Source organism: Plecotus auritus (assembly GCF_963455305.1).
Source record: "Plecotus auritus genome assembly, chromosome: 6".
Taxonomy (NCBI): Eukaryota; Metazoa; Chordata; class Mammalia; order Chiroptera; family Vespertilionidae; genus Plecotus; species Plecotus auritus.
Genome location: NC_137773.1, coordinates 144,889,367 through 144,900,781, shown reverse-complemented (window position 1 = coordinate 144,900,781; position 11,415 = coordinate 144,889,367). Strand labels below are relative to the sequence as shown.

The following is an 11,415-nucleotide window of genomic DNA, read 5'->3' as shown; positions in this document are numbered from 1 at the left end:
CACTGTACTCATGTGGTAACTGGGGACTATGGTCCTTTTTTGCACCAGCTTTTGCAAAGCAGTAGTTTTACTTAAAAATAAGGATGCGTGTGTAGTGTGTGGCTAGGGGGTGGGGGGACCTACGGATATTATTGAGGGAATCTCTAATGCACCTCTTGCTCCTTTTGAATATGGGGGTTTTGAGGTCCACCGAACTAATTCCATCCTATTCCACAGGCAGTTAGGAGAGGGAAGTCCGCCGGTGCAGAGCGTACTTCCCAGGAGGACTTGGGGGTTTCGGGAGGGCCGGCGTTCTCTCTAAGTGGGTTTCAAGGCTGCTCACAGCCAGGACTTGGGAGCCACACTTGGCTAGCGCCTCGGCTTTTATGGGGCAAAGAGCAGGAAAGCCAGGAGTGCAGTTCCCGCGGGGGCGGCGGCCGGGCTCGGGGTAGGACTGTGCTGACCGGGTGGGGCGGGGCGGGGCCGCACGGGGCGGGGCGGGGGCGGGGCGAGCGGCCGAGGCCGAGGCCGGGGGGCGGGGCCAGGCGCGCGGCGCCCTCACTCGGCCGCTGGGCTCCGCCTCGCCGGCTACGCAGGCGGCGGGGCTGCGGCACGGGCCGGGCAGCACCATGGCGGCGGCGGCGCCTGATGCTGCGGCGGCGGCTTCTGAGGCGCCGGCGGCGACTGCGACGGCAGAGCCCGAGGCTGGGGACGAGGACAATCGCGAGGTCCGAGTGCTGCAGAGTCTGCGGGGCAAGATCTGTAAGCGGGGGCTGGGCTGACGGGACCCGCCCAGCGGCGGCGGCGGCCGCGGGGCTGAGGGGGCGGCGGGCGCGCAGAGGTGCTGGCGCCGCGCCGCGCCGGGGTCGCGGGACCGGGAGGGGGCCCGGGCGAGACGCGCGGGGAGGGCGGGCGCGGGGGAGGCTGGAAGCGGGGTGTGTTGGGGGAGGCGGCGCCCGGACGGGGCAGCGTGGGCTAGGCTGCCCTGTCCGGAGGGAGTGGAGCCGGGAATTCGTCCGGGAGGGGGTGCCTGGGCAGCGCCCGCGTGAGGGGCTCGGCCTGGGGGCGCGGCCTGGGCGTGGGGACGCCCCAGCTCGGGGCGCGGCCGGGGGCGCGGGCCGGGGGCGTGAGGCGCTTCCGGCCTCCCTGAGACGCAGGCCTGCGGGCGGTGCGGGCGCCTGGGAGCTGCCCGGAGGTGGGAGCCGAGCGGTAATTACCGGGAGGCGCGGCCGGAGGCGGGGGGAGGAGGGCGGGGAAGTGGGGTTGGCCCGAGGGGAGGGGGCTGCCTGTTTCCTGGGCTCCCGAGCCTGGGCGAGGTTGAAAAAGGCGCCCTGACCTGGAGGAAACAGGCCGCCGCGGGGCTCCGGGGGCCGCCGCACCGGGGAGGGGCTCGGCCGGACACCTGTACTCGCCCCGACTCGCTGCGGCGGGGACTTGAATCGAGAGACAGCGTGACTGACAGTGAATTCGGGCAGGATGTAGTGGCTTCCTGTGAGCAGGTCTCAAAACACACTCATCCAGCCAGCACTTAACCCACTTAATTCATTTCCTTCTCATGCATTTAATTACTTCTGTGAACGAGCCATGCGAGTTGACTTAATACAAAATTTTTGCTTAGAGGCTCTGAGCATTACCATGCACAGACTATTGAGTCCAGTCATTTGGACGTTGATTTTGGAAATAAAACAACCCTTTGGCGTCAGATTGCCTTTTTTTTTTTTTTCACAGTATTGTATGCAGAGGAAACACTTTTTTTTCTATTTGTAATTTATATCAATAAAACTTATTTTTGCCTTTGTCACATGTCACATTTTCTTTATTCCGTATTCTCAAATGCAACGTGCTTCATGGAAATAACCCTGAGTTATGAGGAGTACTAGTTACTTTGTATGAAGGAAATCAAATTACATTAAAATGGCAAACAATGCTCTTTCCTATACAGGATGCAAATTTTTCCTCTTTCTGAATAAGTGGTAGTATTAATTGAGCTTGGATTCTCCCACTTTCCTCTTTTCAAGTTGCTCTACCGTTGCAAGTATTTCTGATTTTATTAAACCTCAGAGGCAGATATGTTAAACTTTTCTACCTTTTTATTCTCAGAAGTACAGTTTTTAAAACCTGGAAAATTACACCAGAAAAGTAGATCTTGTCTATATCTAACTTCTCCAAATTGAAGTTACCTTCTAGAGTATAAACTCTTATAATTTAATATTTGGGGAAACCATAAGTGGGCCAGAGTTTCCCCCTCTATCTAATTTTCCCAGTTTTTTCACTCCTTTACATTTTATTGTCACTTGGTGCTAGGCATTCTTCATTGGAGCCTCCCTGATTTACATGGCTGCAGGTTATATCATGGAATTGAGGGTTGGGCTCTTTCCAGAACTTACCTGCCCCGTACTTTCACCTGCTCCGCTCCATGGCAAAGATATCACAGTAAGAGATACCACTGTAAGTGTACTTGGGCCAACAAATAAAAAACCACAAATTTGTTTCTATAGAGCAACCCCACTACCCAGACGTGAAGATTGATCATCCAATTGCTAGAAATATTACTGCTTTAACCGCACGTAGTCAAAGTATTCTGTTAGTCAGTTTCTTGCTTTTCTTAATTGCTGAGTTTATAGCTCAGATCACAGAGTGTCTGCTTCATAGAAAAAAAAAAATGTATCAGGACACATATATGAAGTTTCCCCCCCACCTCCCTCGCCATTTCTTGGCCCTCCTTTTAGCTGGTGTAATTCAGAGTTGGTTGACCTTCAGAACACTGTGAAAGAGATGCTGTTTTCTGTTTCCCTGAAACTAACATGTGGGTTTTGCATGGTGGGGGTTGGGAGATGGAAGAGTCACTAGCAAGTGCTAAAGTCACAGAAATGGGATGAGGGTGCTTGTGACCCTGAAGATATTAAGCAGCTTGGGGAATCATGTCAGCTTCCCTTTTCATCATACTGGGGGCTTGGAGGAAAGCCTGATAGTGTCCACTAGCCTGGAGATGTGCTGGCAGATTCCAGACTGCTGATTGAGAGTCTGATCTGGAGAATTAGAGGCCCATAAGGCTGAAAGGGGAGCCTGAGAGGAAATGTCCTTTTTCCTAAACTGGGGTAGGACCCTTCAACTCCAAATTATATCAGCCAAAAAGTGAGTTGGGTGTGTGTGTGTGTGTGTGTGTGTGTGTGTATGTGTGTGTGTGTGTGTGTGTGTGTGTAGTTCTAGAGCTAACAGTCCATAGCCTTTTCTAGGGGTTTCATTCCAGTATTTATTAATTAATTTTCCCATATACTTTACAAGGTGAAATACTCGGTTGACGGATGGAAAAACCATTTTGTGGTGTCAGTTTCAAATGATCAACATTAGCAAATCCAGTGTTGCTGACAATATTTTGTCTTACAGGCTGATCCCAAATTCCCTGAGGTCCTTTTAGTGCCCTAGGAAACCATGGCCGTTCCAAATGGTCTGCTTGGTTAATATTCAAGAGGCAGGTTTGGTTGTTGGATGTCCTACAGTTGTCATGTGAACCCTTGAAAGAAATTAAGGGTTACTTCAGACTCCATCCTTTGGTCTGAACTCCTGTGCAGTGAGTGGCAGGTATGCTAGTGCAGAGGAAGCAATTTTCATTGCTCCCAAAAAGAACACAAATCCACACACAAGCAAAAGAAGGGAATTGAGGCTTTCTCCTTTATACTTTCAGGCTTTGTGCTGTTATTTTACGTTGTCCTTCTTTTTGTTTACTGCTTTTTGTTAAGTTTGTTCTTGTCTAATTAAATTGGATTGTAAAACTTGCCTGAAAGAGCCCATGTCACCTCATTCATGGGTTTACCTGCTCAAGAGAGACCAGATTTATCAGGGAGCCAAATTTGAGGATTTGTGTGAACATTGAAACGTGTTGTATGGTATCAAATTTGGGAACATGCTGTGTCCCAGAATTTATTTGGTTTCCCGGACATCATCTTCAGATGAAGAGTGACTTAGTCCTAGGCTATTTGGCCAAGAAGGATCTGTAGCGTATGCTGGAGTATATAGACGGATATTTGGTCAGGTTAGTCACTTAATTCCCAACTATTGTTAATCTCTGTGTACCTCTGTATTCTCATGTGTAAAATGGGGATAGTAAAAACATCTCTATCTCACAGGATTGATTTGAGAATTAAATCCTATTCCCCCAGAATCTGGGACAGATTCTCGAGAAGGAGTAAAGTAGGAGATAAAAATTAATATTTATTTGATGTTCTTATCCAACATGCCCTGGCATTACTGGTGTGCAAAGCTGATTAAAATCAGAAGAGACCTGTATTCTATTTCTACATTGTTAATTATTATTCATGTGACGACTTTAGGCAGCTCACGTTTGAGCTTATCTTCCTCATCTTTAAAATGGGAATAATGCTTCATGTACATGTTGTTCCCTCTGCCTGGGAGTGTTTTCCTCCTTTTTTCCACCCCATATATTTATGTCTGAGAACTGCTCATCCTTCAAAAGCCTCCTCCATGTCATGTCTCTTCTTTGGGGTACTGTCAGACCCCTGTCCCTGGAGAGAAGGTATTAAGACTGTATTGCAGAGGAATAAAAATTCCTTGTCCATTTCCTTATTATTTAGCACATTTCATAAAAATTATTTTTGTTAGACTGTGAGCTCTTCCAAGGTAGAATTTATTCTTACTCATTTTTTAAAAAAAAACTATCCCAGTGTCAGCATGGTGCCTAGAACAGAATAGGCCTTTAGAAAATGCCCTGCCTCTCACTATGTTTTCCTGAGGAGGATTTGAGACACAAGATAGGAAAGTGTTTTGTAAATTTTACAACTAAACAAAAAAGAAGAGATGGTATTATTAAGAGAAAACTGCATGATCTGTGGCAGAAAGTTCATCCCTTTCAAAATCACAGTGCCAGCTGAGCTTAGGTTTGAACTGTTGCCAAAGTTGCCTCATTAGGAAAAGGATTAAATTTTTCTGAATGCTTTGATTGCTCATTATTAGTGGATTTGAATATTGTTACCTGACAATATTCAAATCCATGATTATTGTTACTAATTGGTCCTGAGTCTAGTAAAGAAAAATCTCATAATCACACTTTACCCATTAAATATTTTTATTTGTCATGGCAGGTTTGAGAGTGTTTTGGTAATAAAATATAAATCAAAACATTTTATTGACCATACAATACAATTGAGAGGGAGAGATTAAAAAGAGTTTATTCATTCTAAGAATTCATTATTATCAGATATTTGAAATGAGATAAGTTACTGAATAAATTAATAGAGGAAAAGATTTAAAAAGAGTTGGTTCATGCTAAGAATTCATTATTGTCAGAAATTTGAAATGAGATGAGTTATTTAGAATGAAAGAAGAATCCATCTTTCAGAGGGATAGAAATGAGAGAAAAGGGTTCTTTGTAAAAGTTCACAGAGCAGTCTGCTAATCATTTGCTCTGCGGAAGACAGGAGGTAAACCTCAATGAGTTCATAGATTTTCTTTGTGTTTTGTGTGTTTTTTTTTTAACTTAGAACTCTTTGAATAGACTCTAAGAGACTATGGAACTAACCTAGCTGAAATAAAACTATCATTTTATCCTTTAATCATAGATGCTAATCCTATTTCCTAGTTAATGTTCTCTATGAAATTATTTGATAATAATATTAAATTACATGTTTTATGAATTAATGAAGTTTTATGCTCTAACAGTTTTATTGTATAGCCATTGATTAAGGTAAATTAAGAAACTTTTTATGTATAGTAAGAAATTCCTATCATATATTTTTAGTTTTAGATATCAAAAATCTCTAAAGTAATATACCTTATAAGGTTATACCAGTACACATCAGTGAATAATAATTGATAAATTTTTATTAAGAGCATGTTTCTAAGAATATCATTAATGACAGAATGACTTTGGAAAAATTCTTTAACTTCGCTGAGTCCCTATTTTCTTGTAAAATGAGAGGTTTGGATATGGTCTTTAAGATCCCTTTTAGCACCTAGTCTTTGATTATTTCTTTTAAACTTGACCCATTTACTTTAAGACAGTGCGTCAGATGCTTTTACTTTAATGCTTAAATTTATTTAGTATGCCTTTTTGGCATAAGATACACTATTTAAAAAATATCTAAGTTTATTAGATCAGATTGTTTGAATCCTAAAATATTTTTTTCTGTGAGTGTTAATTACTTTATTCAGCAGTACATAATACATATCTGAGTTGTAGGGCACTAGCTCATTGGACTGTGAATTGGACCTAGGCTGTGAATGGAATGAAAAAGTTCCTTACTAGTTTATCCTAAAGTGTAACTAAGCAATAGGTGCTTTTTAGACCCCTGTATTAGAGAATTATAGAAGTTTAGGGCTGGAAGATAGAGAACGTCTCTTGTTTTGTCCCCTCATTTTATAAATAAAGTTGACAATCAGAGAGTTCACACAGTTTATGACCTGTGGACACTAGTTCACTAGTATTACCAAAGTTCTTTCTAAAATGCTACATAGGATGAATTCATTAGTACTAATGTTGCAGATGTACTGCATTTAATATATGAAGATTGCACTGCCTATCTAGTGATATATCCAGTGGTAATAGATTTTCGTGTTATCAACACACTCTCATCTGTTCCTTTTTAAGAATTTTGTGAAGTGGTTAGGATTAGTGATGAGACAGACTATGATTGTAACTTGAGTGGAGATTGAGCCTGGATGCTTCCCTGTTTGTGTCATGCTCTAACTTAGCTGTTTTAAGTCCTGACTGCCCATCAGCATCACCTATGAATTTAAATTCTGATGCCCATGCTCTACTCCAGACCTACTGAATCAGAATTTCTGGGGTGGTACCTGGACATCTGTAGGTTTAAAACCTTCCACAGACGGTGCTAATGGGCAGCTAGGATGGCAAACCTCTGCTTTTGCCAGTTGAACAGACTAGCCACTAATTACCTGAGTGGCAGCAACCTGCTGTGTGCATGACCATTTAAAGGGGACCAATAGAAAGTTTGGTGCGATCACAAGGAGGTTTTAATTTATTTTTTAAAAGATTTATTTACTTATTTGATTAGGTAATACAAATACTTGTTGTAAGATACAAAAGGGTATACACTGATAAGTAAGCTTTCTTATTTCTGTTGTCCCCCTAACCATTCCCTTTTCAGAAACAAGCATTACCAGTTTTTTGTGTGATCCTTACAGAGATTATTTAATATTTACACGCTTAAATGCATGAGTATCACACCATTTAAGTAATAGCAAAATATACACATTGTTTGCATCTTCTTTTCTTTATCTTTCTCCTCTCCCCCCCGCCACTTTGGTTAATCCTCGTCTGAGGATATTTTCTCCATTGCTTTTCAGAGAGTGTGGCATGAGAGAGACACATTGACTGGCTGCCTCCCACATGTGCCCCGATGGGGCAGGGAACGAACTGGCAACCCAGGCATGTGCTCTTGACCAGGAATCGAACTCGTGACCCTTTGGTGTGTGGGCCAGTGCTGTAACCACTGAGCATACTGGCAAGGGCTTGCTTTTTTATACTTAACAATAGTAGTTTCAAGATGTTTCATCTCTCTATCTACGGAGCTGCCTCATTTTTAACAGCTGCATAATATTCCATCACCTGGATATACCACAGTTGATTTAACCAGTCCCCTATGATACTCATTTAGGTTGTCTCTATTCTTTGCTATTACAAACATTACTAAAATAAAGAACCTTGTATGTATGTCATCCTATATAATAAAGAGGTAATATGCAAATTGACCATTACTCCAACACACAAGATGGCTGCCCCCATGTGGACACAAGATGGCCAGCAGGGGAGGGCAGTTGGGGGCAACCAGGCCTGCAGGGGAGGGCAGTTAGGGATACCAGGCCAGCAGGGGAGGGTAGTTAGGGGCAATCAGGCCAGCAAGGGAGCAGTTAGGCGTCAACCAGGCTGGCAGGGGAGTGGTTAGGGGGTGATCGGGCTGGCAGGCAGAAGCAGTTAGGGGCAAGCAGGCAGGCAGGCAGGTGAGCAGTTGGGAGCCAGCAGTCCTGGATTGTGAGAGGGATCCCAGATTGGAGAGAGTGCAGGCTGGGCTGAGGGACACACCACACCCCCCCCCCCCCCCATGATTGGACTATGCACAAATTTTGTGCACTGGGCCTCTAGTTTTTAATATGAGTGCATGTGCCTGTCAGTAGGATAAATTCCTAGATTTTATGAATTCAATTGATGAATTGAATGGTATGTACATTTTTATTTGTAAAGACAATACCAAGCTGCTTTTCTTGGAAACTATAGCAATTTATGCTCCTATCAGCAATGTATGAATGCCTATTTCTTTACACCCACATAATGTGTATTTTAAAACTAATTGATCTTTACTAGTCTGTAAGATAAAAGAAATGTCTAGTTTGTAGTTTTAATTTGCACTTGTTCTAAATGAGGTCAAGGATCGCTTCATTTTTTTTGCTTCATATTTTTAAGAACCATTCCATTTTTTTGTGAACTTGTCTGTTTATTTCTTTTGTCCTTTTTTCTACTGGCTTATTATTATTGTTACTGGTTGTGGGAAAGCTTTATGCAATAAGAAAGTTATCTTTTTTTTTAATGGAAAACTTTGATGCCTGCAATCAAAGAGAACTTGATTCTTAAGAACTTGATTGTGAGCTCAATGAGGGCAATCAGTTGTTGATTTCATCTACTTATGTAATTTCTGATATTAGAATAGAGATGGAGAAAGAACTGTTTAAGGAAAGGTAAGTGAAGACTTATAAACTGGAGTTAAAAGATAAACAATAGCTTGGGAGAAAATATTTGCAGCAAATCCTACAGACAAAAAGAAAACATATAAAACGTATTCTGTGCCAGCCACTTTTAACACACTTTAAGCATATTAACGTATTTAATCCTCACAGTAATTACAAGTACAGTAATTGTCCACATTTTGCAGATGAAGAAACTGAGGCTCAGAATAGCTAAACTAAGTAACTTGACCACGATCAGACAGTTAGTGAGTGTTGTAACTGTTATTCAAACTGGGCAGGCTGGCTTTACAGTCCATCCTATTACTCTGAACCTATTATGCTATACTGCATCTGTCTTTGTTAGTGTCCATGATATATAAAAAGTTCATGCAAACTTTAAAAAGGAAAAGGCCATTAGAAAAATAAAGGATATGACTAGGCATTTCACAGAAAAGGAGATACAAAAGGTTAGGAAACAAAGGAAAATACTGGTAAGATTTAACAGAATTTAACCAAGGAAATACAAATTTTAAAAAGTCACTCGTTTGTGAAAACAAAACTTTGTTAATTTCAGTTTTTGGTGAAGATTTAGGGACAAGGTACTTTCCTCACTGTTGTGTCAATTTAAATGGTAAAGCAGTGTTGGAGAGCATTTTGACAGTATCTGTTAAAAATTTGAATATATATACTCTATGCATTTCTATGTCTACATATCTACCTTACAGAAACACTTGTACATTTGCAGAAGAGGCATACACAGAGATGTTTAATGTTGCCTTGTTGATAAAGCAATTAGAGACAACTTAAGTGTCCATCAGTAGAAAATAGCTAAATAATATATTCATAAATATCTTCTATAGTAGCTAAAAAAAAAATGAGGTGTATCCATAGTATGAAAGGAAACAACTTGGACATATTGTTGAGTTAAAAAAAGCAATTTGTCAGAATCATATGTATAGTATCATGTGTTTTGTTTTTTCTATATGTATATGAGAACTGCAAGAAAGAGGTTTTAAAAGATGTACAACATTGATTACCTCAGTGGTAGACAAAGGGAAATTAGCCTTACTTATAATGGTTTAATTTTCTATAGTGTGTATTTGTGTATTAGCTGTGTTATAAAAAATGACCATTTGTATAAATGAATTTGATACAATATTAAGCTGTGAGAGCCTCTCTTGCTCTACTGTTGAAGAATATACTATCTGTAAAAATAAGGGTAACCAAGTGTTAAGCTTCCTAACATTTTGAGTGCACATAGAAATAGAGTCAACTTTTCTGTCAAGATTTAGGGTAACTTTATTTTCTACTAGAGGCCCGGTGCATGAAATTTGTGCACGGTGGGGGGTGTCCCTCAGCCCAGCCTGCACCCTCTCCAATCTGGGACCCCTTGAGGTATGTCCGACTGCCCGTTTAGGCCCGATCCTGGTGGGATCGGGCCTAAACGGGCAGTCGGACATCCCTCTCACAATCCAGGACTGCTGGCTCCCAACTGCTCGCCTGCCTGCCTTCCTGATTGCCCCTAACCACTTCTGCCTGCCAGCCGATCACCCCCTAACCACTCCCCTGCCAGCCTGATTGATGCCTAACTGCTCCCCTGCCAGCCTGGTCACCCCTAACTGCCCTCCCCTGCAGGCCTGATCACCCCTAACTGCCCTCCCCTGCAGGCCTGGTCCCCCCCAACTGCCCTCCCCTGCAGGCCTGGTCACCCCCAACTTCCCTCCTCTGCCGGCCTGCTCACCCCTAACTGCCCTCCCCTGCAGGCCTGGTCCCCCCCAACTGCCCTCCCCTGCAGGCCTGGTCACCCCCAACTTCCCTCCTCTGCCGGCCTGCTCACCCCTAACTGCCCTCCCCTGCAGGCTTGATCGCCCCCAACTGCCCTCCCTTGCAGGCCTGGTCTCTCCCAACTGCCCTCCCCTGCTGGCCATCTTGTAGTGGCCATCTTGGGTCCACATGGGGCAGGATCTTTGACCACATGGGACAGCCATCTTGTGTGTTGGAGTGATGGTCAATCTGCATATTACTCTTTTATTAGATAGGATATTTTGCCTATTTTCACCATTTGTGTTCAAAAAGTTGACTAAAAAGCCAATGTTTTGTTTCAGAGAAATGGAGTAAAAAGAATAATCTTGATCCTTTAAAATATTAAAACATTTGTGTGAATGCTTTAATTTGGACAATCTTATTTTAGATAACATTTTCTTAGGATGAGGAAATGAACTAACATTTATTGGGTATTTACTCTTTTCTAGGCACTCTGTTAGGCTACTTTTGCAAATTGTTTCATTTAATCCAATTTTGTGAAGAAGAGTGTTGTTATTCCTCTTTTAGTGAAGAAGAAGCAGATAGAAAGGTTGTTTGTTCAGGATTTATAGCTACAGAGCCAGGTTTTCAGAAGGTCTTTAAGTTATCAAAAGTCCATATTATTTTCTCTACCAAGTTGCCTATCAGATGGTATATTGGAAAGAATTGATGAGTACATTTCTCTTGTCAAGAAGTTGACAATTATCCCTAAATTGGTTGTGGTCTAATGTAATGGATAGTCAATAAAATTAGAATGTTGGAATGCTATATCTTTAGTACTGTTTTGGGGATTGACATGCACACAAAAATGTTACTCTTCTTTCTGCCTATTTTCATGTGGATTTATCTTGCTAGAACACACATACACACAGAGACACGCATACACTTATACACCTTTTTTATATCTAAGTACCACTTTTTTTTTTTTTTTGAAAA

At 42.4% G+C, this 11,415-nt stretch overlaps 1 protein-coding gene across 3 annotated transcripts in view; it reads left to right on the top strand.

Moving 5' to 3' along the window:
• Window positions 1–545: 545 nt before the first annotated feature.
• Window positions 546–11,415, top strand: part of RASA2 (RAS p21 protein activator 2) — a 123,138-nt gene continuing 112,268 nt past the window's right edge. For all 3 annotated transcript variants that reach the window (XM_080676320.1, XM_080676319.1, XM_080676318.1), the window contains exon 1: window positions 546–741. In XM_080676320.1, the coding sequence (XP_080532446.1) occupies window positions 609–741 (133 nt within the window). In that variant the 5' untranslated portion in view covers window positions 546–608. The remainder of the gene's footprint in view (window positions 742–11,415) is intronic.